Below are 27,782 nucleotides of genomic sequence, written 5' to 3'. Positions count from 1 at the left end.
ATCACATATGTTAGAGCCTTCTACCTTGCACAGTCAACTGGAGTTTTTCCATTGGAATCTTGCGTGCCAGGATCAGCACCATAAACCGCTAATAATTCTGCTTGTAAAGTCTGTCCTGCCTTAGCAGCAACATGGAGCGGGGTGTTTCCTTTCTCCTACAAGTTATTAAGAAAAATAGCTACTTAATCAACAGGTCTGAGTAGAAGATCGAAATATAATGTGTATCAGCTGAAATCAGTATAAATATACAATCAATTCTTACAGTTCGTAATATCAAAATAATGAAAAAAATGTTCATACAGGATGAAAGAAGTTGGCTTGGGCTCCTAAGGAGAGTAATCGCAAACACGTCTCCAGATTCCCTGTCCTTACACTGGAATGGAGTTGCTGAAAAAGAAGCAGGATTGTACTTAATACAGCGGCAATAACTGTGATTCAGCATTTGTTTTTTCAGCCATGCTTTCAGAAACAGGTATGCAAGAATTCTTGCTACAGCTGTTTTGTGTAAACATTTTTCTTCAAGTTAACCTAAACTGATGCCTCTCAACCATCCACATCTCCAGTATTCATATATATTACCCCAAAAAAGTGGCTTCAAGTTGAAGTCACGCTGTATTTGTTTATGTAGTAGTGCTGAACAACAGCAATAGTTATCTCAAGTCAAAAGCAACTACTTTAATTCAGTCAGATTTCACTGTTTTGTTACACACAAGTTGTAGCTTCTGCAGACTGCCAGAAAAAAACCATACTAACCTTACTTAGATCTTTGGCAGTAACACTGTCATCTTCGCGGCATGGCAAGCGATGAACAAATGCTAACATCTGATATTTAGCTCTAATGAATTCTGCTTTATTGGGACTGTAAAGAGAAACACAAGCAACAGAAGGGAAAGAAATTAAACATTAGTGCTTTCACAATAATACAGATGCTCTAGAAAAAGGAAAATTCCAAGTGAAGACTGCATTAGATCTTTGCATTCTACTAGTAGCAAAGTTAGACACGGAAAAATATTTTCATTACAAAAACCCCTAAGGCAGATTGTGTAACTATACAGAACATGCTTTTGTGTTACAAACATCAAAATATCTGCAGACTCTAGGATGTAGTGTATATTTCTTAGAAGGAAACACTGAACATAAAATTATGCCAACTTAAGATCTGTACTTACTATATGCGGTTATTTACATTTAAAAATGAAGCACCATATTCGGTGACAGAAATGTATTTCCATTTTTGCAATAAATCTTAAAAAATTAATCATTGGGAATGTTTTAAAAAATAAAATAAAAAAAAAGAGTGAAGAAATAACTACTTTACTCCTGTTCCCTTCCAGCAACAAAATATGCACAGGTTCCCATGGATACCTTGCTGCCTCTGTCACTGGTGAATAAAATAATGACACTTCTACAAAAATAAAAAATCTGTAATTTTCCACTTACTGCACTTTATCCTGTGGGCTAGCTTTGCGCCTTCCACTCATAACAGAGGCAGGGTCCAGCAATGAATGTTCCCATATGGAGTTAGCACCATTATTATACAGTGTTTCAACCATCTGAAATCCAAAATGTATACAAACAGGCAGTAAAGAAATTTTGACGCTAGCTGCACAGACTGACTAATCAAATAGCTGTAATTATTTTCAAGTGGACAGCAAGCCAACAGAGATTCATATGCTGGGTGCCAACATCCATAACCTACTGGGCTGTCAGAACCAGGCACATGCCAGGGAGGTTATTCTGTGGAATGTAGTAAGAGCCCCCTTAAAATTCTCTACTCTTCCCAACAGCAGCTCTACTGAAAAACAGAGGCTTGCTACATGTTGAAAAATTAGGTTGAAGCAGATGCATTGCAGAAGTCTGAAAGAAAAGTTGAAGGTGACCTTCCAAAACAAAGGTATCAAATTAAAAAGGCATAGACAATTCTGATTTTAGTGGTCCATCATGAGAAATAAAAGGAGACTAACTTAGAAAAAGAAAGTTTAAAAGGATCAGCCCCTCTCAAGCAAAAGCTTAGCAATTTAAATTCCATTTTAAAAAATTGTTAAAAAAATACTGTACCTAGTTTTAGTGAAGGAAGACACAGTTTTACTTTTTACCTGCAGCAGTGTTGGCGGCCATGGTGTATGCTTGAGATGCCTCACTTGAGAGATATGACGCCCCAGACTTCGATGAACACTACAGCACTCGTCGCAGATCAGAATCCCCCTGTTTATAGATGCCCAACAAGGATCTGAAAAAGAATACATTAATTACAACGCAGAAGGCGACGTGACCTTGTATGTCAAACACAGGGTCTAAAATGAGGAGCCCTGCCTTCTAACCTTAGCTTTACTGCTTAGCCATTATATGAGCTTGTAGACGTTACAAAAGCTTGCTGGGCCTCTGGATGCTGGGGAAATAACAGCCCTTGCACTTACTGGGGGTGTAGGAGTCCTAGGACAGCAAGGAGACCTGCTGTGGAAAGTCTGAAAAAAGCCCCACTGTTCGCAGTTCTTCCTATGAAAATAGAATCCTTTGTAAGCGCAACAGGACACTAAATTTATTAACTTCTTGAAGTGCTTACATGTCATTTGGTGGAGTCCTACAGAAGTATTTCTAACAATAGTACCTACCCGCTCTTTTGAAAAACTCAGAAGTCAATAAATAAAAAGTGGTAATAGTAGCCATGCTTTTTCACATGCTACTCAGTCTTTAGTTCTATATTATTACAATGTTTTTTTTCATTTCCACATTAAATAATAAAAAACACTCAAAAACGTCACAGTAAAAAAAAAGAGCGAGATACAGGTTTGTCAAGTAAAATCAGTAAAAATCAAAAAATCAGTAAAATCAAAAACTGTCAAGCAAATTAACTTCAACTCGGAACAGATCCAAATTGAAGCCATCTTATAAGCAAACCAGAAAGCAAACTGATGGAAGGTAAAGTAGTAAATAATATATACTAGCTATTATGTAGCTTCAAACATCAAAAAGTATAAAACCGAGTAGGAACGTTACATCAGATTGAAGCTGAATATATGCACACCAGGACATTAAACTGAGGTCCCTCTGCTGCTCTTAGCCCAGTCTTCAGAAGAAACTCCATTTTTCTGCCAGTGACACGTGAAACTCAACGTGCCAAGAACCCTGCAGTAAGCGGCAACTGAGCAGCAAGACCTTCAGATCTAGCACACCCCAGGAGAAAGAAACAGGAATTCAAGATCTCTTCTATTTTGGAAAATTCTTCTTAATTTCAAATCCAGAGACGAGTTTGAGGCTAAATAAGCGAGTACAACACAAGCCTGGTATCTCATGAGAACTTCTGCGTCCTGTCAGAATGCAATTGTGCATCATTAAAAAAGTCTTCTCTGACCCACGCAATAAATTTACCGAATCCCTGAAACATGAGGTCTGATCACAGTTGTGGTTTTTAAGCAGAGCTGATGATGTGTGTGCGCTGAGGGCAATGTAGGCAAACCTGTTCGAACCACAGGCCGTGAGGGATGGGAGCATCTATTCACAGATGGTAACTATCACAGCCCAGAGCCAAATTAAAGCATATGTTTTAGGAAAAAACCTATCCTAATTTAAAAAACAAATTAATAACAAGCATGCAACCTCCTTATTAAGTCATTCCATATTTTAACAACTTTCACTTCTACGAAGGGAAAAAAATAACAATGAAGTGAGATGCATTGGTGCTAACCTAACAACCCAAGACTGAAGGCAGCCTTCCAGATTAAAGAGTGTAGTCCCTTTTCATTACAGACAACCTTATCACACACTCATTCATAAACTAATGGGATTCTTCTGAAAGCCATTACGTTTCTTGTTTCGATCACTAATTACAGGCTGCTTGTGAGCCTCGCTCTATTTTGATTAACAGTCATCATCAGGTTTTTTTCTTTACATCCACCGCAATACCTAACTTAACTGGCTCCAAACAATGGCCGTTTAGCCATGATAAAGTCAGCCACTGTTTATTTGGTCATTTCATAGCAGAAATGGGGCTTTAAAATTCTTCTGAAGAAAAAAGCTGAGGCCTTGCTTGTAATTTCAGCTCCTACATTCTACTTAAAAGAAATCACATTGATGAAAGTCCACATTTATGTAGAATCTGTCAAAAACCGGCATCACTGGCAATGTGGATGGTGTGACGCAAAAAAAAGATGACAATAAAAGAAAAACAAAAGGAAAGACAACAGACGGATTCGGCAAGGGAACTGAAAAGTTCAGCACAACGGGCCACCAGAATGCTCTTTGCTCCTACGACGTGTTGGGGAAGCCAGAGGGAGCACGGAGCACAGCTCAGGCCCCAGTTTAGGAGCCTGAACGATATGGAAGGGAGCAGATTTGACAGCGTGGATGGCGGAGAGTGGCCTGATCAAAAAGCAGTGGGAAGTGAAGCACTGCAGCCTGTTTTCTGAGTCATGCTGGTTTAACTGAAAGAGTTTTTTTTAATGAAACCACACAACAATTTGTAGCCCCTCCATTCAATTCATACCTGGCTTGGTACCATTTGCTTGTTCCCAAGTAACAGATGGAGATGGGAAGGGGAGAAGGACCACAGTGTTAGACAGTCTGAAGAAATAGAGCGAGCTGTCAGGTTATGGGAAAATTGATATGTCAGGTTTAAATTTAATTTAATTAAGTGTTTGTGCTGGAATTTATTTGAATAATTTTTAAGAGAGATCCAGTTATGGACACAATCAAAATATGCTTAAGCTGATACCAAAATACAGGGGAGAAGCTAGAAAGATAGCTCAAATCTGTTTTCAGGAACATGGCAGAGCGATGCAAAACAGGAAGCGTGTGCTGAAGACAAGCCTGAACCCTGAGCGCGAACAGCGAACTCCTGCCCGAGAATAGGAAGCGTACCAGAGGAGTACACGAAAAGTCACTTCACATAAGAGACCTCATGGAATTCATACCTCGCCACGGAAACAAAGCGGATATCGATGAAGTTCAAGGGGCAAGTATAATTATTCCAGCAGTCGGGCACCCTGCACTTGCTGCACCTGATGTGTGGGGAAAGGCTGCAGGACTCCTGACACAGCTGCACACGTAGCAGCTCCCCAACACCCCTCTGACAAATTCTCTTTGGTTTAAGTAATGGAAGGGTTTGATTTTTTTTTTTTATTTAAGAAAGGATTAAGTTAAGATTTCTTTATACATACAGGTAAGCCAGCAGATTTCTTCACCAAGGTCAAGTAAATATCTGACAATGCTATAATGTCACGACACAACAAAATAAAAGGCTGGCTTACAAGATTACCCTGATTGTGACGCTGATACACTGCACAGTCCTGACGAGCTTAAGGAATACACACAGAGTAACACAACTTTATCTCAGAGTCATAACACCACTGATGTTTAAAAGCATAGATATGCTACCTTGTATGAGATAGGGACAACTGCCTACATAAAATATGCAAGTTCTATTTATTGATTGGGGAAACAAAATTCTACGAAGAGAAAAGTAACTCCTTGAGAGTTAATTTGGGATTTTTGTTATTTTATTTTTTTTAAACAGAAGTCCCATTTTACAAAAGTTGTTATCCCCTCTCGCACATCATACCTCCTGGTCATTCAAATGTTATCTACATTACAGTGGTTTAATTAATTTCCGTATGTACGTGAGTAATTATATTGGAAGAAGCAGCACAGAACACAAACTGCATAACTCTGAGAAGAAAAGACAACAAATATACACAGCTCCTAAAAAAAAACAAAAACCAAAACAACGTAAACTGGACAGTTTTAAAGATAAGAACAGCAAAACTACAGACGGTCAGAAAAGGAGATGCAGCTGACTTTCTGCAAAACAGATTTGTTTCGCTAAGCTCCCAAATTTATCTGCAGCGTAGGAGAGACATCGCGCTGGCCGACCCCGAACCGCCGCTCGCCGAGCGCTCCCCGCCCCGGCCTGCAGGGCGTTTCAGAACGCCCCTTCCTTAGGCGTTTGGGGTGCCGACACTCGGCCCGGGCCGTGGGGCGAGTCAAGCTTGACACGGTTAAGTGCTGCTTCCCCCTGACCCTCGGAATAGGGGCTGTCCCCCAGGTCCGTCCCGCTCCCGTCCTCACAAGGCCGCCGGCTGTCCCGCTCCGTGACACAGCCCCCCCCCCCCCCCCGCCCCCCAGCTCCCGGACTGAAGGCTTCTTTAGGCAAAGCCTTCCTTCTTTCGAGGCGGAGGACTTCCAGACTGACTCCGCACCGGTGCTGCCCACAGGCCGTTCCCCGACCCGGCCCCGGGGGCGCAGAGCCGGGCTGGGGGGGGGGAGGGGGCGGTGGGGCCGGTGCCGCCCGTGGGCTGTAAAACCGCAGCGACCGCGAACTGAGGAGGGGCTGAGCGCACCGCGGCTCCCTCACAGAAAGGCCGATACGGACAAACCCGCTGAGAACGCGTCCAAACCCGGCGAGACCGGCTCCCCGCCGCCGCCGAGGGGCCGCTACCAGGCGGCGGCACCCCCGGGAGCGCCGCCTCCCCCCGCGCCCGCCGCCGGGGCCGCCCCGCTGACAGAAGCCCCCCGCCGCCCAGGGGGGCCCGGCCCGGCGGAGCCCCGCGCTTCCCGCCCCTCACGGCCGCCACCTGCCCGCGCCCCGGGGCGGGAGGGAAGCGCCGCTGCCCGGTCTGAGGAGAGGGGGATGGGCTCGCCCGGCCGCTGCGCCGCCTTCCCCGCGCCCCCGGCCGCCGCCGGTGCCTACCCTGGGCGCTGCAGTCGGCGCAGACCTCGCTACTCCTCAGGCGCTTCGACATGGTGCGAGGCGGCGGCGGCGGGAGCGGGCGCTTCCTGCCGCGCTAACGGGTCCCCGCCGCCAGCCCCCGCCAGGCGGCCGAGCCGAGGCGGCAGCGCGCAGGCGCACGCCAGCACCGCCCGCTCCGCCGCCGGCGCTGTGCACCGAGCTGCGTGCGCCGGCGCCGGGCCGCAGGGCAGCGGCCGCCATGTTCGCTGCTGGCAGAAGGGCGGTAGCCGGCCTGGGCGAGGCTCTGGCCGCGGCGCCGTCGGCCACGTTTGTCCCTGGCAGACGCCTGCCTCAGGCCGCGTTGCGCGTCCGCGGGGAAGTACAGAGGCCTCCCGTAAGCGGCCGCGCCGGCCCGCTCGCTGTCCCCTCGCCGCCAGGGCTGAGGGGGAGTAGGGGAAACGAGGCTTGGGAAGCCGAGCGGGCGGAAGAGGCTGCGCCCCGTCCAGCCCTGCCCTCACCCGCCATGGCGGCGGCAGGGCGGGCGGGCGAAACCAACGCTCGGCGGGGGGGGGGGGGAAGAGCCAGCGCTGAGCGTCGCATCCGGCCGAACGGCGCCGACCCCCCGCCTCCGCACGGAGGGCGATGGTGCAACTTGAGGGCGGGACGCTCCACCTGCCCGCCCGCGGTGGGGGGGGGGGGGGGCACGCGGGGAGCACCAACTTCCTCTTTCCGTGGGCTCGCCGGTGGCGGCAGGCTGAGGGGAACCGAGAGGGAGCCCCCCCCGCAGCCGCCGCGCTGTGGTCTGTCCCGGCCGCTGTCCTGGAGAGACAGGAAGGAGGGGCGCGGGGGTGAGGCGGGGGCGGCGGGGCCGGGAGCGGGGAGACCCTCGGGAGCGGGGGTCCTTCAGGAGAGGGGGGGAGACCCTCGGGAGCGGGGGTCCTTCAGGAGTGGGGGGGCACCAGGAGCGGGGGAGACCCTCGGGAGCGGGGGGGCGAGGGCAGCAGGAGGTCCTGGGGAGCGGGAGGCCCCCAGGACTGGGGGGGGGGCCAGGAGCGGGGGAGACCCTCAGCAGTGTGGGGGCGAGAGGAGGAGGAGGAGGCCCTCAGGAGTGGGGGGGCACCAGGAGCAGGGGAGACCCCCCCAAGAGTGTGGGGCTGGGGGGGCTGTAGCCAGGAGCAGGGGACCCCCAGGAGCGTGACCGTGCATGGGGCACCCCTTGGAGCAGGGCGAAGGGCTCGTAGGGGATTGTGGCCCGGTGTTTCCCCCGCCCCCCAGCCTGGGGCAGGTGGGTGCCAGGAGAGAGGAGAAGCTCAAGGGGTCAAGGCTTGAGTAACCTGGGGTCTCCAAAACAAAGCAGGGGGGAACAGTGAGGGTAGGCACCCTGCTTCCCCTGCTCCCGCAGGTGTGTGGCATGATGAGTTCCCCTGGCAGGGCCAGCAGCGCGTTTCCCCTGCACGTCCTGGTCTGGAATAATGACTACAGGCGGCTGGACGAGGAGCTGCAGAATGAGGTAAGCGGGGTGCCTGGCCGGGTGATGGAGGGGCTGCTGAGGGGCTGGCAGCCCCAAAAGAGCCTGTGCCATGGTACGGGGCTTGGTGCCCCTCGCTTACGGCCTTTCTAGGGAGAATTAACCTTGATGGTGCTCCCAGGTCTGTTTGCTGGGCTTGTGGGATTGCTGCGCTTCTTTTTCTTTACCTATTTATTTGTGGTTGTGGGAGTGATGTAAGAAGGTGTAGGAAAATACTTTTTGTTCCGTAAAATATTAAACGTTGATTTCCTATCTGTAAAGCTGTGCTCGGAGCGTTCGAGTGTGGGTTGCAGAATAGCTCTATAGAAAGTATTGGGAGTCATTGAAACGGATCAGGAAGACCAGATATGATGGACGTGATTTTTTTTTTTTTTCTGTGCCAGAAAAGCAATAAATAGTGCTTACCTTAATGGGAAGTCCACATGCAGAAAAGGTAGCTGCTGCTGCCAAAAATTAAACCAGCCTCTAGCTTGCTGAGGACCAGCAGTTCTTACAGATCCATTGCTGTCCAAGACTGTGGGGGCAGCGTTTTTATACTGGCTGGAATGTTTTCAGCATCTCTGGTAAAAAAAAAAATGGATCATTGTTTCATGCTGTAGAGTAGAAAAATACAAAGCTGTTCCCTCTCTAGGACGGCTAAGCAAGAAATGGTAATGACGTAAGGAAATGGTCTGAAAAGCTGCAGCAGAGCTCGAGCAGCAAACATCCTTCTGGCTGAGAGGCTGTGTAAAAGCTCTGACGTTCGCTAGCGTGCAGTATAGTTTGCAGAAGCAGAGCATATTAATTACATTATACCTGACACCACAAGTATATGAGCCAAAGATCAGCTGTGCCACCTCCTGACTAGTGACTATCATCTGCAATTCTAACAGTACACCACAATTTACTAATGCTTGCTTAGAGCATGCTCCTGTCCTATTTTTAGGAGAATCTTTGGAATGCAGTTACTTTTTATCTAATTCATGTGATCTTATTCCTTAACAAAATCTTTAACCTTACTGGCACGTTGCTTCTGTGTATTTATTTCTGTTTTAATAACGTTCTCACCTGTGAAAGTTTGTCATGAAATGAGGATCATTCTGCTTCTCGTTAGTCTGAGACTGCAGTTCACACCTGTGAAGCGCTGCTTCCTACCTCAAACGCTTTGTACCGTAAGGAAATGAGCAACGTGTCAAGATGGAATATGTCTGTCTCTTACTTCCTTTACCTGCTTTTAAATAACTTCTTTTTCTAAAGTATTCCAAAGATATGTTTCCTCCTGCTTCCTTGGGATAAGCTTCTTGCTGTCAGAGGCGTGCGTGAGGGAATCAAAAGACACTTGCCAGCTGCACTTGGTATGGCAAATGACGGGCAGAATGTGTGGTTACCGGTGACCAGCAGCAAGGACAATTGGGAGGGACGCCTTGGAGTCCTTTACCTGTCAGTGCAGTAGGCATTGGAGCTGTAGGAAGTGGGGAAGCAAATTAATTAGCGTTCCACCACAGAAGTGAAAAGAGAATGCTTTAAAATGAAGCTTTCCCGACTCCGTGTGTGATCTTTCCAACTTAATGCTGTCAGATAACCGTATTAACTTGCATAATAACTTTCCTTTCTTATTCTGCTATTGACTTTCCCCTTTTCCTTTAGTTATAGATGCTCTTCTGTTTCAAATCTCTAAGCTAATAGTGAAAAATATGTAAGGTATGAGTATGTTGTGCTTGCATGTTTTGGATATTTATGCCTGTGTAGTTTTTTTTTTTCCTTCTTTTTTTTTTAGTGACTTGTACAAAATGCACTCACTCTTCATTGTGCTGTGTGTGTCAGTCAAACGGATGCTTTGTAAAATACCATTTGCTTCTATTCTTTCAAAAAGTGCTATACAAAATCGGTGTTGTATGCCCTGTTACTTCTTTTTTTCCTTCCCTCCCCCCATATGATGTATGATGTTAAACCCTCTAGTGGTCTCTCAGGCTGTTGACTGTCCATGGTGCAACGCACGCAGACTAGAACTCCTGTCTTCTCCTGAAAGAGACCCCTTCTAGAAGGGAGACAGAATGGGAAATAATTACAGAAAAAGAAATGAGAAGCATCAACAAGGACTCAGTCATATCTTACAGTGATATCAGTTCTTACAGTGTCGGTTTTATAGGCCCTGTTCTGCTTCTCTTTTTATTTCAGTGGGGAAGTAAGATTGCACTGTACGGAGTGCAGAAGGGTAATACAGTAGTGTTTGAAAACTGAGTCGACCGTGCACCACAGACTGATACGGTTGAATACCTAGGGAATATTGACTCCTGGATTGCTGCTGACAAGCTTTGTTTGTGTAAACTCTTCTCAGTGTGCTCTGATTAGTTGCGTTTGATAGGACAGGTTCAGCATTATTTCTCTCTGGGATACTCAACAGGATGTTGATCAACGTGATCCACGAGGCCGGACCTTGTTGCACCTTGCTGTTTCCTTGGGTTATATAGAATCTGCCAAAGTCCTTCTTCAACACAAGGCAGACGTAACCAAAGAGAACGCACAGGGATGGACAGGTAAAGATAACTTGGAAAACTGAAGTCATGTGTTAATACTTTTCAGTTGTAGATGTTGTATTTTCACTGCTTTTACATTACATATTTTGCTCAGAAAGCAGACTGAAACTAGCTTGTGTCTGCATTTCTTTCAGTGTTACATGAGGCTGTCAGTACAGGAGACCCAGAGATGGTACAAATGATTCTGCAGCATCGGGACTACCAGCAGACCTCTATGACACTTGGAGGAGTTCCTGAATTACTCCAAAAGATTAATGAAGTAATTATTTAGTTTAAACCTCTTACTCCAGACTGCAGTTCTCATTCACGTAGTTCAGTTAAGTAAACTGAAATCAGATGGGCAATCGTATTCTTTGTTTCAACTTGCGTATTCTGTAGCACTGTGGGAGATGGAGACTTTTTCCTTGACTTTACTTTGAAATCCTTAGTCATGAACTCCAACATTGGAGGCTGAATCTTGAAGGTGTTAACTGCTCCTATAGTAAAATAAGGAAGAATGGCTCATCAGAAAGCAGCAGTGGTAGGCTGATGTCTTTTATCTTTGTTAGTTTCATTTTTTTTAACGTTCGCTTATCATGTCTCCAGTTCTGTTCTTTTTTTGTTTTCCTTTATCTAAAATGTTCACGAGAAATGCTGTACTGAATGTTAGATTAAAACTATTTCATGAAGTATTCATAAAGTATTTTTCTTCTCCAGACTCCTGACTTTTATGTGGAAATGAAATGGGAGTTCACTAGCTGGGGTAAGAATCCTGGTCATCATTACCTCTTCTAAACTGTAGACAAAGGGACTCGCTTATGTACAAATGTCACAAAAGATGTGCAGAGAGATATCTTCTCCCCAGAGTACTTATCTCTTCATCTCTTAAAACGACCTCTTATGTTTTTGTTGCACAATTATTCTTTGTTTCCTGTTTATTTGGTTTGTTCATTGTTGTTTTTTGGTTGGGTTTTTTTTGTGTTTTTTTTAATGGAGAGTTTAGCCATAGTTAGAATTGCTGAAGACTTTTCTTGGGGTTTTGTTTACTTGTCTCTGGCTATCGATGACTAAGATAGTGATACATACCTCATATATAGATGCACAGACTACTTGGGAAGTACTTGCTTTTCTTTTAAAAGAACGAATGCTAAGCCTTACAGTTGACTTAATTTTCCAAACAGCTAACTATTAGACTGCTAGGAGATGGGGTTTATGCCATTTCACATCTTTTAGTCTGAGCTAATGTCTTCCTTTTCATGTTCATCTTTAAAGTTGGTGGGTTTTGTCCCGAAGCTGATTGTTCTTAAAGCTTCATCAGTATCTCACCTCCTCTGGAACAATGATCACAGTACTGAGCAATCCTGAATCAGGGAAATATCTTCTGCTTGAGTTTAGACTTCCTGTGTGCTTAGCCTCTTGAATATTGCCTATTTACATTTGTCTCGTTTTTCTTTTCTAGTCCCACTGGTTTCTAGAGTTTGTCCAAGTGACGTCTGCCGCATCTGGAAAAGTGGTGCCAAGCTGCGTGTTGATATCACTTTACTGGGCTTTGAAAATATGAGCTGGGAGAGAGGAAGGCGTAGTTTAATTTTCAAGGGAGAAGGTACATATTTTAGCCTGTCTGCACCATTGGTCAATGAGAAATCCCGATTTTGCACAAAAAGACCTGTTGAGGCTAAGTGCTGAATTTTAGAAAAGTTTTATACATACATTCCGTGAGTGTCTCGTAGAGGTACTGATTTCTGGTTTAAAGTAACGGCTTAATTTCTTTCCTTTGAGTAAATCTGAGGTCAAAATTTGGTAATAGGGCTAAAATTTTACTTCAGTCTTCTACTTACTTTCCCCCTTCTGTTCTCATGCCTCCCAAATAAAAAATATTTTTAGATACAGCTCCAAATTTGATCTCAGCTGAGTGCAAAATACAGTGAATTAGTGTCCACCCTGATTTGATATACAGTATATTCTCAGTTTTTCATTCTGGTAATACTGTTGCTAAGTTTTTTAGCTTGAGATGTACCATTTCCAACAGATACTGGAGGTTGGGCAGAACTAATTGAGATCAATCATGATGATAAGTTTGTTACAACGGAGCGTTTTGAGATTTCCCAACACATGAAGCGTTTGACATTGGGATCTATGACACCAAAAAGAAAAGATGTGGAAAGACGCCTTACATCTCCAATTATTAATACGTGCCTTGATACAAAAAATATTGCTTTTGAAAGGTAAGATACAAAGTTTCTTGTAACAAATAAACAGTTCGAGATTATGCATGGTCATACTTGCAAAAAAGCTTTAAAGAGAAACTCTCAAAAGCCCTGGTAATAAAAACTTTTCAGGCTAGATCTGAAATGACTTTAAACTTCACATACTGTTAAAGAAATTAGGCTTGGTCAGCTTGCCACTATTGGTTGGCAAAAAGTTTCCAGCCAAAAGAACTGATTTGCAGAAAACTTCCAGTTTATCATATTAGTGAGATCAGTGTTAATGTCTGCTTACAAGTTTGCGTTTCACCCAAATCCCTATGTATAGTGCTGAAACTAATGGGCAAGAACTTGCATCTTGTAGCTAAGTAAGTCAAATCTCACATTAATACTTTGAATAAAAATACATGTATAGTGTATTTTTCCACAGATGCATTTGTCTTCCATGTTTACTACACGTCTTTATCCAGGTATCTGTCAGCGTAGTTCAAACAATGCTTTTTATGAAACTCCTTTTGGAGTGCTTGGTGATGCAGTAAACCCCCGTGATCGTACAAAACAAGAGTTTTCAAAGTGAGATGTATAATTCCAGCATCTTTCTCCTGAATATTTAGTACCCTTTCAAAGCTGCCCAGAATTAGTCCCTGTGATGTTCACTGAGCCTTAAGAACTGCAGCATCTACACATGCAGAAACTAAGATTTCTTAGACAGCAGTATTCCTATTATCCAGTTGCCCAAATTGCAGTGATGAGTTACTTTTGAAATTAAACTGTACATTAAAAGCTGCCATGCCGAGGCTGTCAGGCAAATTAATTCGGTAAGTTTTCAGGGTGTCCTTCTCTGTGGCTCAGGTATCCACATCTCAATCCAAAATCTCTGCCTGAGCCTTTGCGCTTTGGCCATGGACTGCGTAGGAACAGAAGCAGCACGGCTTCCTCGGCCTTCTTGCGCTACGTGTGTGAGGATAGATTGACCTGTGCTTTTGTCTGGGGTCAATAATCAAATAACCTATCGAATGTTGTTTAAAATCAATTTTAGAAGAATGGGCAGGGGATTGTGTAGAAATGCAACTGCATAGGCGCTTGTGGTGTTCCCTTTTTGTCAGAACCACATCTGGATTCTGGGTATGGAAGACAGAAAAAGCAGAAGGTGTAAATGGTTATGAAGCAAAGGTAAAGCCCATTCTATTTTATTAAGAGGTCTTATAGCTAACTGAAGTGTGATTGTGTTTTGCCTTTATTTCCTGAATATTTCAGGTCTTAAACTTCCCATCGAGAGCTTCATTGTGTTGCCAGCAGAACTGGGTAGGAGTGAGGAACTTCAAGGCTGCCAAGCTTGTGGGAGGGATGGTGCCTGTATGCAGGAACATCAGCAGGGGCTTTAGGAGAGGGGAGAGGGAGGATCAAAGCATTTCAGAAGAGGGGCAAAAGATTCAGTATAACTGCTAGAACTCCCTTCCATCCAAAAACTAGAATTGAACTCATTCTTGAATGTTGTCATTCTTTCACTGTTTAAAAGACGAGGAACCCGTTGGTGAAGTGCCTTGAGCACTCTCCAGTAACAGTATTGCAAGGAAATAACAGCCTCCTGCTGCCACGAGTTGCATCAGGAATTTGAGTAATAAAAGACTGCTGGTAAATTAAAGACCCTGACCATGCTCGTGAGTCATACAGTTGCTTAGATTTGTTCCATGTGACACTGGTTTTGCCTTCCATTTCACTTCAGTGAAATACATTTGAAGATGGCTTTACAACCTTAGTGTTTTAGGAATTTAAGTTAAGAATCACAAGAATTAACTTCCCTGGTTCGTAAGTCTGTGTTTCTTCCAGGTTTTGGCATTTGTGCAACAAACTAAGTTTTGTAATTTCATTTAACAGAAGAATAAATGCTGAATAGCTTGTAGATCTACGTTTATATGAAGGCTTTTCTCGTAAGACTGCAGGACTATTCAGTTGGACATCGGGTTCATTAGTGTTCCTGCAGAATTAAACTATCATTAAATTTCATTTGGAAGGTCTTACAAGTGATGTTTGTTTAGAAATAGCGTTACCTGACTTTCCTTCCCTTTCTCTCTTAAAATCTCTGCCCAGGTGGAGATTCTTTCCAGCAAGCTTGGAAATTCCTGTCTAGCTTTGACGTTGGTTTAGTTAGTTACAAAAGCGTATTTAAAAGTGTGTAAATCTGCTTTCCAGGCACTTGGTTGAAAGGCTGACTTCTGCGGCCATCAAAGTCAATGACCAAACTCCTTTGCCGTTCTTTCGGCACAGGATGCTTGCGAGATTAATGCTGTCTGGTGTATGAGTTGCGGGGTTTCTTATTTTATCAACTTGCCCAGCAGGTGGCATGCGGTTTCAGCCTTATCATAGGTCTGTCAAGAATATACTATGTAGGATTTCCATTATACCAAAGCAAATAGAAAAATCAAAGCGCAGCATTTCCTGTTGATCACCAGTATGTTAAAGACTAAGATCTTTGTCAATGAGAGGCAGATCCATGCTGCTTTATTCTGTCTTTAGATTTGCGTACGTGGTGTTTTACTAGAACGAACTCTCTTTTTTAACCTGTGATGCTTTTTGGTATTTGTCCTTGTACTTTTTTTTAAAGGTATACATTGCAAACAATGTGAACGTGGTCACAAAAATCCGAACAGAACATTTAACAGAAGAGGAGAAGAAAAGATATAAAGGTAGTTTTCGTATAGGATAGCTGGAAATAAGTAGAACCTTTTGGCTCTCTGATACCTTCTCTGTGTGACTGCAGAAGAACTGGGCAGATAGACAAGGGAAACACTTTTCTTGCTGACTTTGCCCTGCTTTACTTTCACATGTTGTGTGTCCGAGGTAGCTCGTTACTTGACTCCTAGCCTAAAAATGAACGAGTATTTATCCTAGCTGTATTTGGAGGAAAGAAGAGCCCTTCAAAACTGTTGAAAGTTTATTGAAAGTTTTAAAAAGCTGCACTTTTCCATGCTTTTTCCTGCTCTGTATTCATGCCTTTACTTTGCTTTGGCCATGATTACAAGATTCATGTTGGCTTTGTTTGCTTGGACTTTTTGTTTTGTTTTGGTCCACTAATTTCTTCTAGTGTTTAAACTAGAGTAAAGGGTGACCAGCCAGTAACCTTGCATGGAAACACTGCCCTTCATTCGCCTACCTTTGGGGCCCAGGAGGGGAGGCACGGTGAATAATACAGCTGTCTGCTAATGATAGAAACCACTGAAAATCTTTGCCTCTGTTCTGTGTATTGTACCCATTTTACACTGTCACCTTTAGGTCCTGGGCTTGCCTGGTGAAGCTTACAGGAAATGTGAACAGCTTACTTCACTTTGGGTTAGAAGCCTTGCTTTTTAGCTTGGTGTGTACGTCAATTTTACTGCTAATTAATAGTAACAGATTTTTTGATTTTTCCCTCTTGTTATCTGCAGCTGACAGGAACCCCCTAGAATCATTTCTGGGTACAGTGGAGCATGAGTATGGTGCTCAGGTGAGTGTCTTTGACGTCGAAACAGGTCACTGCAGCGCAGAGATCTGTGCAGATACGAATTCTAGGTGTGTGGAATTGCCTCTTGTTTCCTTAGTTTGGCAGCAATTTTGATTATGAGGTTTAAATTTTCCCTGAGGATGTTTTTGTTTAAGCCTTCAAATGCTGTGTATGAATAGCAGGTACCTCCTTCTGAACACTCTTATGAAAAGGACATAGAATCCGTTAGTACAGCAAGAGCTGGGGTGTGAGTAGTGACAGTAAATCTGAGCAAGTGCAGGTCTTGGTGGCAACCCAGCAGTAATCTGGGAAGACATGTCCACAGACCTGCAGGAGCCTCCGGTGGGAGACAGTGGTGATCATGAGACAAAGATATGATGAGAAGATGAAGTGACATTATAGCACACTGCTCTTCAGCAACTTGGGGGAAAGCCATGTATCCTCTGCTGCTCTGCAGTGTGTTGATAACGATTTCGACATGGCGTTAGAAACTCTCTTGCATCTGTACATACTTCAGTAAAGTAGATAATGGATTTGCCAACTGCTGGCTCTGTATCAGGACGGTGTCTCAGATCTTACATGGGTCTAGAGATATTTCTTTAAAATACCCCATCAAAGCTTTGTCTTTAATAAAGGATTTGGAGCCTAGAAGTGTTGTAGCTTGTGTGTGTGTGTCTTTGGTCGGTTTCTAGCTTTAAGTATTTAAGTTGATTTGCCTGTCTCTAAAATGCTTGGAGATTTTTAACCTCAATAGAAAGCAGTCTAAACGTGTGCACTTGTATTTATGGCTATGTGTCGCTGGTGTCTAAAATAGAGAATGCATTACTTCACAAGAGGTAACTTAAAAGTTTCTTATAGTAGCCACTGTCTATTTGTTCTGTACTTTTGTGTTTGGTTTTTTTTTCTCTCCTGCCTTATAGAGTACAACCAAGACAACAGAGTATGCCGCAAGTAACAACCCTACTGCTATTACTCTGGAGGAATACTTTGACCCAGAATTTGATTTGAAAGGTAGAGACATAGGAAGACCGAAAGAAGTCACCATTCGAACGCAGAAGTGAGAAATAAAATTTTAACTATTTCTAGTTTGTCTCTTCCCAGTCATCTAATCTCTGGAAACCAGTTTTACAAATGTTCAGTGTGGTTTTTCCCCGGCTTTCAAAATTAATCAGAAGAGTGATCTTGAAGTATTCAGCTATAGTCTAATTCTTCTTCCAGTAAGTCAAAGAAAAGATTCGGACTAGTGCTGTAACTTGGTAGTAACCTCCTGTGCTTCGCCTTTAGTCTGACCAGGAATGTGGTTCGGTTTCTCAGAGCAGTAACTGTTCTGACTCTTTGAAATGCATGGGGCAGGTGACAATGCTGCGTATTTTGCTTTGCATCTGTTCCTAAACTGTACACTAAAGATGCTTTTATGCAACTTCCTCTTTAAGATTTAAAGCAACCTTGTGGATGAGTGAAGAGTTTCCCTTGTCTCTTATGGAACAAGTCACTCCAATCATTGATCTGATGGCCAGAACTAGCGCGCATTTTGCCAGACTTAGGGATTTCATCACTCTGGAATTTCCACCAGGATTTCCTGTCAAAATTGGTAATATTTAGCAATTTTTATTGTAGCATCTTCTTCATTTCCATTCTTTCTATTTGTTTTGCAGCATGTCTTTACAAAACACGTGTTCGTTTTTTTTACTCGTCATCTCGGTGACATCTAGAACGGAAAACCCAGACATACGTTGTCTTGTACAGCTGGGGTCATTGAATCCAAATTCTGAATGACTGGTACAGAAGTATAATTTTAAAGATACTATCATTTCAGTAAGAATGAGCTGTTGCTAAGCCCTTTCCTCTTAGCTTCAATGCCTTAGATTTGGCAAATCTTATTTAAAATAAGAGATTTAGAGAGAGAGAGTGAGAAATGACTAAGGGCAACTTCTTGGTGAATTGAGTTACTATATACTGTATCATTATGGGATGGTGCTTGTGGAATGTATTCAGTAAACATGTAAGGGTTTGATGTGGCTGTAGGTGTGGAAGTGAATGAGAGAGTTCTCTTTTTGACAGAAATCTTGTACTCTTATAGAAATTCCTCTATTTCATGTGCTGAATGCCCGAATTACATTTGAAAATGTCAATGGCTGCAGGACGGCTGACAAACCATCATCACAAATGGTTGGAGGTGCACAGTGTGATTCAGGTAAGGAGTGGAAAGGTGCAGTGATCGCATCTTTTTACATTTCTGTCAGTGGAATACACAGGAGATGGGTTAACTGCAAAGAATGAAACATTCACAGGTGAGAGGAAGCTGCAATGCATTACAGCTGATCTGGAGTGTGTGATACTGATCATACTGACCCATTCTGCCCCTTCCATGCCTGCCAAACTGACTAAACTGAGCTCTAGCAAGCTTTCCCAAGTATTTTGAGGTCTAAATTCTGGTGCAAGCTATTGCTATGGGAAGTGGAATACAAAATTGCTGTAAGTGACAGCTCAGTCTGCATGCTCTTTCAGAAAAGAGCGGATTACGTTTGAGTAGGGTGCTCGTGACTGCATGTATCCAGTGATACTCTGTCCTATGAGCTGTTGCAGACCCATTCATTAGGAATAACCTCAGAAGAGCGACTGCGGTATTTATCTCTTGCAACGTTTTTTTCATCCCATCTGGTTTTGTCAGAGTTCAGCCACCTTAGCGCTCTTCTTCACTCTGGTTTTATTTGTATAACTTGCCAGCATCCTAAAGAAAGACTCTGCCTTCTGTCTTACTGCTGTGCTTATTTGCCACAGAAGTCTTTCAAAGCCTGTTGGTGTATTTAGCCAGGTGGTTTATCTGAATTTTTTGAGTTAACTTAATCATGTGTAAACATTCATCAGAATTTTTTAAGTCACAACTTGTAAAAATACACTATGCCATGTTTGTAACTATATTTGGCTTCTGTAGGTGCTAATTTCGAGGTTGACCAGTCAGTGTTTGAGATCCCCAAATCTTACCACGTCCAAGATGATGGTAGGAACATACACGTGCAGGATGAAGATAACGAGATCATGCAGTTTGCTATTCAGCAGAGTTTGTTGGAATCCGGTGGAAATAAGGTAAGTGTGCTGTATTCTGTGCAGTGCAGATCTGACAGTTTTGACAAGGACTATGTAGCGATAGCTGCATCTCCGAATTAAACCAATATGTGCAAAGTGTCATGTAGGACCTCTTTTTCTAAGAACCTCAGAAGAGGAAAAATATAGTAATGTATTTCAAAGAAGAAATCAGAGCGATTTAAGAGTTACTGTTCAGTGAGTTGCGCTGCAGATCTGTTAACTGCTGTGGAATTGTCTTTCCCCATTTCTAGGAAGTGGGGGTGCATTCCAATGGAGCAGTCGCGTATTCACAGGACTTCAATATACAGTACCAGAGGTAACTCATTTTTTTCATGTCAAGCCATGCAGTGATAAAGCAAAAATACTGCCAACAGCAGCGTGAAGCAATTTTGCAGTTGTTTTGTGTATGTAGGTAGCAGATGCACAGAACTCAAGGTCTCTCTTTGTGTGCTGCTTCTCACTTTTAGTTTTCCAAGAAGCAAGGACTCCAAACTGGGCCTCCCTGGTTTATGTAGTATAGCTCTTTAGCTCAGCTGTGGGACTGGTCTGCACACACAACAGATTCTTTACCCAACAAATAAGCACTGTCCTTCTGTTCTGCTCTTAAAACTGTGAATTTGGGTTTATTAGATGCTGCACACTTCAGGATATCTCTCCTTTCATTTCAAAATCGTTATGTAATCCTTAAAATCTTAGCAACATATATTTAATGGACCCTTGAGAATGTCCTCTGGTATCTGTGGGGCCTTCCTGCAGTTAAGTGCAAAGAAATCTTTGTGCACACAAAGAACTGCATCCTCTTCGTTCTTTTGTACATGGAAAATGATGTTACCTTTAAACTCGGTGAGAATGCTTGTAGAAGCCCATTGAAAATTCAACTGTTAGTATGTACGAAAAATTCTGAGGAACCTTCAAAGAACAGGTTTTACATTGGGAATTTTACTGATGTTAGAACAACTGCTTTCTTGTCCTGAAAACCGCTTTCTGCCCTCTGGGGAGAGATTTTCAGGTTTGTAGTTAGAAAACAGTTGCTAGGAAGGATCATTGCAGGAAATGTGAAATAGGCTCTGTCTCTTACTTCTTCAAGTTCTTCTTTTTCCTTCAGGGCACTGCAGGAGAGCTATCTCACAAGCTCAGGTAACTCACACTGCAGCACCCCGAGTGAACCTTCCAGTTTTGAAAAAGACTTACAGCTTGCCATGGAGTTGTCTGTCCGAGAGCAGGAGGAACGGGAGAAGCAACGTCGTGAAGAGGAAGATGCAGAGCTTCAGCAAGTTTTACAGCTTTCTCTTGTGGAAAAATAACTCCTTAGCTATCTCCTGAATTAAGGATGACCAAATCTGCATAAAACCGAAGGCTTTCAGAGCTTTCAGTCTGAAGACCGCTCCTGGATTGCTTAAGTAAACATTTCACCTGCCTTCTTAGTTGGCATCATCAGCTACAAAAAGCTGATTTCTTTTTGTTTGAGGGAGTTTCAGATCACAGACTCTGCATTTGGCTCCCCAACCATGCAGCCTTAGCTCTGAAGGAAGAGTTTTTATCTAAACGTATTTATTGAAGAGCAAATGGAAATTTTGCTTAGCATCAGGATATAGGATTGCAGTAAAGCTTGAGAACCTGATTTATGGGGAGTTCAGGAGGGAAACTTCATTACTTACCAAAGAAATATTCATCTGCTTAGTCATTTCTGAATAATTCAAAGCCATTGTCTGTTACTTCCAGTTGTTACATGGAAGAGTATCTATATGCATATACACATATACGGTAGTTCTTCATGCTGACAGATGTTTTCTGTTAGTTTTGTTTATATGTGATTATCTCTTCTCTAGTTACTGAGATTTTATCATGTGCTCCTGCTTACGAGGGATAATTTTATACTTGAACAGCTAATCCAAGCTCAAGACTAAACTAGTGCTTTCTGAAAAAGAACAAAACAAGTAGCCAGTAAAATTTTAGATCCTAAAATGGGACCATCTGTCTAGTAACGTAGCAGTTTCTGCAGTGATTCAAAACCAGCTAGTTCCTGTAGTCAGAGGGCAGCAAGAAAATACGCGGTAGATACAGGTGCTTCTTTGCGATCACTTGGTGTGTGTGCATGAGTGCGTGCCTGTGTGTGGGTGCTAAATTCAAATAGAAAAAAAATTCAGGTGAAATTTTAATGTATACTTATTGGAAGATAAGTTTTAATTCTGTCATCTGAAAGGGAAACGCGTGTTGCTTTTTAAAATTCGAATGCTCATCCTTCATGTGAATACATATATTTTTTTATCTGAGTATTTTTATTGATTTTAAAACAAGCCAATATGACTACACTCAGAAAAATGGTATTGTAACAATTCGCGAGTATGTTTTAACCAGCTTTCCTCAGGTCTTTCATCACACAATAGATTTGTAGCTATTTTATCTGCACTTCTGTCAGTGTTTACAGTACTTAACACTGTGACTCTCAAGTGCGCTCCACAAGTACACAACGTACATCCACAGGAAAGCCTTATAGTAGTTTAATGTGAGCAATATTCCTCTGGTCTGGCTGGCCGAAGTGTGAAGAACCTATGGTACATACGGTCTGGTCTTGCTACCTAATCCTGCGCTTGTTCCTTGGGCAAAACAGGGCGGTTCTGCGTGACCAACTATTAACCAGTGTAAAATCGCTATCAAATGGACTCGATCATAACCAGTGAGATGGTTGATGACTTGGAACCCTATTTTAAACCAGTAATCCATTGTTTTACACAGCAAACGATTAAAATGCCTTCAGCGTACACTAGAACTGGTATATCTGCACCGTTTTTGTTTAATGATACAGCTTGCATCCCTAAATAGCTTATTTGGTGTTTGCAGGAATGTCGACTTTCTTGCACAGTGGCAGTGGTCTATGTTGGAATTGCATCCTTCCTTGAAAAGGGGATTACTGTGACTTTCACAGTGGAAAAAAAGGGAATAAGCTTTGCATTGAGCTCTTGACAAAGCTGTGAGGTAGGAGATGAAACTGTGGTTTTTTCCTCCAGCGGAAATAAAGAGTGCTCTTGCCGTTATAAAACCAGCTGTCTGACATGGCCTTTTTTTCTATTAAGCATTTCAAAGGTTACAAGGCGGGGGGGAATGGCTTTTTTCAAGCTGACTCGCTCTCTTGTTTTTTATATTGTAAACTAAAGAATATTGAGCCTTTTCAGTTCAAGTTTTGTTATGCTCCTGCTTCTTGCGCTGGGACTGTAAAAAAAAAAATGGGGTGGTTTGGGTTTGTTTGTTTTTCTTTCCGTGACATTTGCATCATTCCATCTGAAGCAGAAGGCCCTGCTTCCCTGAAGCAGGTGCTGCTTTTCTTAAACTCTAGCTTACATCTTACACTGTATGGGTAAAAAGTGTCCTCTCATCCTGTGGCTGTGCTGGAAGAAAAACCAAAGATACTACACACGTGAGTATTTTTTTTCTAACGTGGTAACTGGAGTCTGTTTTAATAATTATCGTTATCTGCCTTTTTGTTGCAGTTTTGTACATGAAAGCTGACGTTATCATCTGTGAAACTATCGAAGATGGTTCTGGTTTAGTCTGTAACAGACACATAATCCCTGGAGCCATTTTTCTGACATTTTCCACCGACCTCTGACTCTCCCTGTTTTGAAAAGAGGGAGCGGTACAACATGGACAGCGCGAAGGTGAGGGAAGGCTGCGGGGGGGGAGGACGTCGCTCCCTTGATGGGTTTGTCTGTGCCTGTTTGTGAGTCAGTGAGAGAGAGGTTGCATAACAAATTTAATTAATGCTGAGACTGCCGCGTGAAAGGCAAGTCCAACTTCTCTTTCCAAAGAAGCCTGAAGCTCACGTAGGAAAGCAGAAGCCCAGTTACAGACACCAAATACCTGTAGTCTGTTCTAAAACCATAACTAGCTCTTAAAGTTCTTTAAATTTAAATTCCACACTGCCAGTGCTGTTGGTATCTGTTCCTGAGACCAAGTACGTACTCTTTTGTGCTTTTGGACTGTTGTTTCAATGTACAACAATAATTAATGATGTGCTTAACTTGGAAATCCTTCTTCCCCTGCTTTGGCTGACTTGATTCAAAATAGGCAGTCTTCATCCTTCATGTGAATACATATATTTTTTTTATCTGAGTATTTTTATTGATTTTAAAACAAGCCAATATGACTACACTCAGAAAAATGGTATTGTAACAATTTGCGAGTATGCTTTAACCAGCTTTCCTCAGGTCTTTCATCACACAATAGATTCGTAGCTATTCTATCTGCTGCTATTCTGTAGTCTAATTTATCTGCGTTAGCTGATGTCTGCTGGTAACCGCGCTACACTTGCAGGATGAGCTTTCATTTTCAGTTTACTGTTAACAGTTCCTTGCTATCAAACATCCATGAAAACAGGACCCAGCTGTTAGGATCGCACTGCGGTCCTGCCCCTGTTCCCTCGCCATGGAAAAGGGGGTAAGCATGGGAAGATTATCGGCGGTGGGAAATGGGACGGCCTCATCCCTTCCTACAGCCGAGTTAATAACAAACAGAACACACGTGAATAAATAAAGGAGTCCCGGATTGTTTGCTTAGCTTTTTATTTGTACAAAGAGACAGAGCAGGGAGTGAAGAATGAAGGCAAACAAGTGCCGCTCCCGGGAGCTCGGAGCTGTCGCTGCCAGCTGCGCCATCCACCCCGCCACCAACAGCGCACAGCCACGGGGCAAGTCTTGCACCAGACAAAGGACCGAGAAAAATCAGTGATGCAGGGCTCGGTGCTCAAAGAAAAGGATCGGAATGCCACGGACCAGCGTTACCTTGCTTCCTCGCTCATGTCCCAGATCAGTAACTAGATCTGGTCTAGGCCAGCCTCCTACTGTCACTTTACTGATAGAGCAGCAGCAAAGAAAATCCCCCGCTGCAATGCGAGTGGTCAGTGTCCTTTAAAACAAACTGAACAGAAAACAGGTCAGATGCAGCACAAGGTTTTAGAAAACAGGTCAACACAGTTGTTCTGGAAGTTAAGTTTTAAAACACTAAATAAATTACTAGCCAAAACACCCCTATGTTAAATACCAAAGTAATACTTAATAAGCAAAATCCAGTTACTACTCATAGCAGTGCAAAACATAATAGCAGCATTCATACGCGAGGGTGATTTCAGTGTAAACACTTGAATGTATTACTGAAAACGCATAGAACAGGTCTGTCCGGAGCTTAAACACAAGGTACTTCCAGGAGCCTGAGCCCAGCTGTCTCCAGCGCCTGCCTGGCCTGGGGACTTTTGGAGGCTCCCGTTTCCAGTAGGCCAGTAACCTGCTCAGGAGCACAAATCCACCCGCAAGGCGATGAGCGCCCAGCACAAGCTGGAAACCCTCGCCTGCACCCCAGTTCCTAACAGGTTCAGCGTGGCTGTTCTGGTGCAAGGCTGCTTGCGGCTGTTCAGCTAAGACTTAAAGCAAATAACGTCAGGAATGACGAGCCTGTCCCCGAACAGCTACACCGGGGTCTGCTCACGCTTCGCTATTTCTGCTCGGAGGTAAGGACACACCGGACCCCCGCAGCCACGGCTGCGGCAGGCTGCTGAGCTTTTGCCTTCGGACTATTTTTGAAGGCTGCGCTACAAACCCTCAAGACTCGGCATTCAAGCAAGGAACTGAATCAGAAAGCAAAACGAGATGTGGTGTAATCGAGCGCATGGGCCTGCTCGACAGACAGCGATGTTGGTAGTCTGGCCGCGTTCTCGGCCGACCCAGGACGGCTCCCCGGGCACTGATCGGAGCGGGTGCCGCAGCCGGTCGCGCTCCCCGCGGCCTCCCGAGGCTCCGGGTGCACGCACGCGCCGGGGATGCTCTCGAGCGCATCGTGTCGGCTCAGCCTCGCTGAAACGCCGCGTTTGCAGAGGAAGGTGCGTTGCTACAGACCCTGCTCAAACCCAAGCGGGTTTGCTGCAGAAGCGCTCCCGGGAGGAGGCAGTTTGCTGAGGGCTGGGGTGTGATTTCCAGCACCCGGCCACGCTGTCGTCAAAAGCGTCGTCGCGATGGAGCCACGCGATGCTGCGTGCGCACGGGTCGTCAGACACCACCCCGTCGGTGGCAGGGGAGCTGGCGGGACGGCGGGGGGCGCCGGCCGGGGGCACCGGGCGGCCCCGCTCCGCTACCGCCGCCGGACGGGCTTGTAGACGCAGACGGCCATGAGGATGATGGTGAGCAGCAGGGCGCTGAGGATGCTGCCCAGCAGCACTGCGGGAGAAGGGAGCGCGACAGGTTAGGATTTGAACGCCCTCCCCGAGGCACTTCCCCCAAATTAGCCTTAAAAACAAAAAATAATTAAAAAATGAAAACCAAGCAGCAAGGCGCCCAAGCGCTGACCGGATTCGCAACCCGGCCGCTCCTTACCCAGGTTCTGCTTCTGCAGCACGGCGTAGGGCCGGCTGCGCTCCGCCGGGCCCGGGGCCAGCAGGGCCAGCGCCGCCAGCGCCCAGCCCCGCACCGCCGCCATCGCCGCGCCCGCCCCGGCCCCGGCCCCGGCCCCGCCGCCGCCCCCGGCCTTTGTGCGCCCGGCCCGGCCCTTCCTCTTCCTGCCGCCCCGCCCCGGGCCCGCCCCGCCGGCAGCGCCGGGCCCGGCCTCCCGGGAGCAGCGGGGCCGGCGGAGCGGAGCGGGGCCGGGCCGGGCTGCGCGCTCCCCGCCGGGCCGCTCCATCGGCGGGGGAGACCCGGTCCCCGTCCTGGGCGTCCCTGCACCCCCGTGTTACCCCCACCCGTGTGCTCCCTCAGCCCCGTGTGCCCCCAGCCCCGTGTGCTCCCCCAGCTCTCGGCTGTGCTGCCCAGCCCCATGTGCATCCCCCAACCCTATGTTCCGCCCCCAGCCCCCTGTGTCCCCCCAACCCCGTGTCCCCCCAGCCTCGTGTGCTCCCTCAGCTCTTGCCTGTGCTCCCCCAGCCCCATGTGCATCCCCCAGCCCCCTGTGTCCCCCCAGCCCCGTGTGCTCACCCAGCTCTTGGCTGTGCTCCCCCAGCCCCATGTACATCCCCCAGCCCCCTGTGTCCCCCCCAGCCCCGTGTCCCCCCTGCTCTCGGCTGTGCTCCCCCAGCCCCATGTGCATCCCCCAGCCCCGTGTCCCCCCCAGCCCCGTGTGCTCCCCCAGCTCTCAGCTGTGCTCCCCTGCTCCGTTCTGCAGCACCCTGAAGGGGAGCAGGAGCTGCGGGAGGGGATGGTGAGGGATCACGGCAGCAGACCAGCACAGGGCTGAGATGGCGGCGGGGAGCTGCTGCTTTGCCTTCGCCGCGGTGAACGCGGGTGCTGGAAAGTGTTTAATGGGCCCAATAACTGCTGAGAAATGGTGAGGCTGCATTGGAAGCGATGTGATTATTGGGAGGCCGCGACAGACGGCAGTGGCTGGTTCACACTAGCGCCGCGGCTGCTTCACCCTGACCCCAATATTTGTTTTTAAAATGAGATATATTAAGGTCTTTTCTTCTTCAAATGCTGGAGGCCGCCGCTTCTCTCGCAGCTGATCCTCCTGGCTCAGCAGAGCTGCCGCATCCTTTGCCTTCACATAAAATACATGTGAGAATAGCCCTTAACAGTTGGACTTGATGATCATAAAGGTCTTTTCCAACCTAAATGATTCTATGATTGATTCTGTGATCGTGGGGGCAGAGCCGGGATGGGGTAGCAGGAGGGACTGACCTGCCGTCCTGGCTTGCGGGGTTCCGGCTGCAGCAGCGTGTTCCTGGGAGCGACCCAAGGGGCCTCACAGTTTCTCTACCAGACTTTTGCTCTTTGCAACAGAGCAAGGTATTCGTGTGTCAGGGCAGCGGGAGCCCCCCTGCCTCCCCCAGCCCAGCCCTGTGCTCTCAGCCGCACCACGGTGCTTCGTGAACACAGCACAGTGAGCTCCGGCTCCTCTCCCTCCACTGATCTCCTAACAATTGATATCAGCTTTATTTTCCACATCACTCACGGCACGGCTAAAGGCATGCACTGCTCGCACCAAGCAGGTTTGCACAGCGAGGTCGCGAGCGTCTCTAAGCAAGGCGTGTTCATGGCTTGTACCGTCGGACAGCAATCCCTTGGCTGCGGTGCTCGCAGCTGCGCCTCTGTCTTCATGGGGAGTCGGGGTTCACCTCCAAACCGGAGGACTTTGGCCCTTGGCTTCCTGCAGCGGGTCCCGTTCTCCCTGCTGTGGATCAGAGGTTTCCCTGCCCGCAGCGAGAATGGCCTCCGGTCTGCTGGCATGTGCTGGCAGCGCCGCTTCCGCCGAGATGCTCGGATGCCACCAGAGCCGGCAGCCGGGGAGCTGCCGCCAGCACCTGCAGCTGCCGGGGGAGACGCGAGGGGCAGGTCGCTGTGAGGAAGGC

At 45.8% G+C, this 27,782-nt stretch overlaps 3 protein-coding genes across 11 annotated transcripts in view; 1 reads left to right on the top strand and 2 right to left on the bottom strand.

Annotated features, from left to right (window-relative positions):
- Positions 1-6,855, bottom strand: part of GIT2 (GIT ArfGAP 2) — a 34,710-nt gene extending 27,855 nt beyond the window's left edge. For 3 of the 7 annotated variants that reach the window (XM_087754739.1, XM_087754742.1, XM_087754745.1), the window contains exons 1-6: positions 6,686-6,851; positions 2,097-2,230; positions 1,441-1,553; positions 754-859; positions 301-387; positions 25-155 (exon numbers count right to left, since the gene is read on the bottom strand). In XM_087754739.1, the coding sequence (XP_087610865.1) occupies positions 25-155; positions 301-387; positions 754-859; positions 1,441-1,553; positions 2,097-2,230; positions 6,686-6,737 (623 nt within the window). In that variant the 5' untranslated portion in view covers positions 6,738-6,851. Of the gene's footprint in view, positions 1-24; positions 156-300; positions 388-753; positions 860-1,440; positions 1,554-2,096; positions 2,231-2,417; positions 2,497-6,685 lie in introns of all 7 variants that reach the window. The other 4 variants (XM_087754744.1, XM_087754746.1, XM_087754741.1 and 1 more) reach the window with 4 other exon arrangements.
- Positions 6,856-7,345: 490 nt separating this feature from the next.
- On the top strand, positions 7,346-23,876 carry ANKRD13A (ankyrin repeat domain 13A). 3 transcript variants are annotated; one of them, XM_087754748.1, is made up of 16 exons: positions 7,346-7,512; positions 8,096-8,174; positions 10,576-10,708; positions 10,843-10,967; positions 11,405-11,450; positions 12,147-12,290; positions 12,717-12,912; positions 13,998-14,064; positions 15,497-15,578; positions 16,317-16,375; positions 17,293-17,429; positions 17,806-17,963; positions 18,453-18,566; positions 19,308-19,459; positions 19,711-19,775; positions 20,565-22,499. In XM_087754748.1, exons 4-16 carry the CDS (start codon positions 10,878-10,880, stop codon positions 20,761-20,763), a joined length of 1,509 nt encoding a protein of 502 aa, XP_087610874.1. In that variant the 5' UTR covers positions 7,346-7,512; positions 8,096-8,174; positions 10,576-10,708; positions 10,843-10,877; the 3' UTR covers positions 20,764-22,499. The 3 variants fall into 3 exon arrangements, 2 of the variants coding, with proteins under 2 accessions (XP_087610874.1, XP_087610873.1); XM_087754747.1 differs by having other exon boundaries at positions 7,381-7,512; positions 8,067-8,174; XR_015704116.1 differs by lacking the exon at positions 7,346-7,512 and adding an exon at positions 22,948-23,876 and having other exon boundaries at positions 8,067-8,174; positions 20,565-22,435.
- A 209-nt stretch (positions 23,877-24,085) lies between these two features.
- Positions 24,086-25,975, bottom strand: CUNH12orf76 (chromosome unknown C12orf76 homolog). The gene is made up of 2 exons (XM_087754750.1): positions 25,819-25,975; positions 24,086-25,662 (listed from the first exon to the last, which is right to left on the bottom strand). Exons 1-2 carry the CDS (start codon positions 25,919-25,921, stop codon positions 25,577-25,579), a joined length of 189 nt encoding a protein of 62 aa, XP_087610876.1. The 5' UTR covers positions 25,922-25,975; the 3' UTR covers positions 24,086-25,576.
- Between the last annotated feature and the right edge of the window lie 1,807 nt (positions 25,976-27,782).

This window comes from Nipponia nippon, unplaced genomic scaffold (assembly GCF_047370975.1).
Source record: "Nipponia nippon isolate SJK-2023a ecotype South Korea unplaced genomic scaffold, ASM4737097v1 scaffold_18, whole genome shotgun sequence".
Classification (NCBI taxonomy): Eukaryota; Metazoa; Chordata; class Aves; order Pelecaniformes; family Threskiornithidae; genus Nipponia; species Nipponia nippon.
Note: the sequence above shows the minus strand (reverse complement) of the source record. Positions and strands in the feature narration are given on the sequence as shown.

Bases quoted from the DNA above. Each gene is read 5' to 3' on its own strand.
- ANKRD13A (XM_087754747.1), top strand. From the start codon at position 8,076: ATGATGAGTTCCCCTGGCAGGGCCAGCAGCGCGTTTCCCCTGCACGTC. The intron at 12,291-12,716 runs GTACATATTTTA...CATTTCCAACAG, and splicing joins TTTAATTTTCAAGGGAGAAG to ATACTGGAGGTTGGGCAGAA. The intron at 17,964-18,452 runs GTAATATTTAGC...GTACTCTTATAG, and splicing joins AGGATTTCCTGTCAAAATTG to AAATTCCTCTATTTCATGTG.
- CUNH12orf76 (XM_087754750.1), bottom strand. From the start codon at position 25,921: ATGGCGGCGGTGCGGGGCTGGGCGCTGGCGGCGCTGGCCCTGCTGGCC. The intron at 25,663-25,818 runs GTAAGGAGCGGC...CTTCTCCCGCAG, and splicing joins GCTGCAGAAGCAGAACCTGG to TGCTGCTGGGCAGCATCCTC.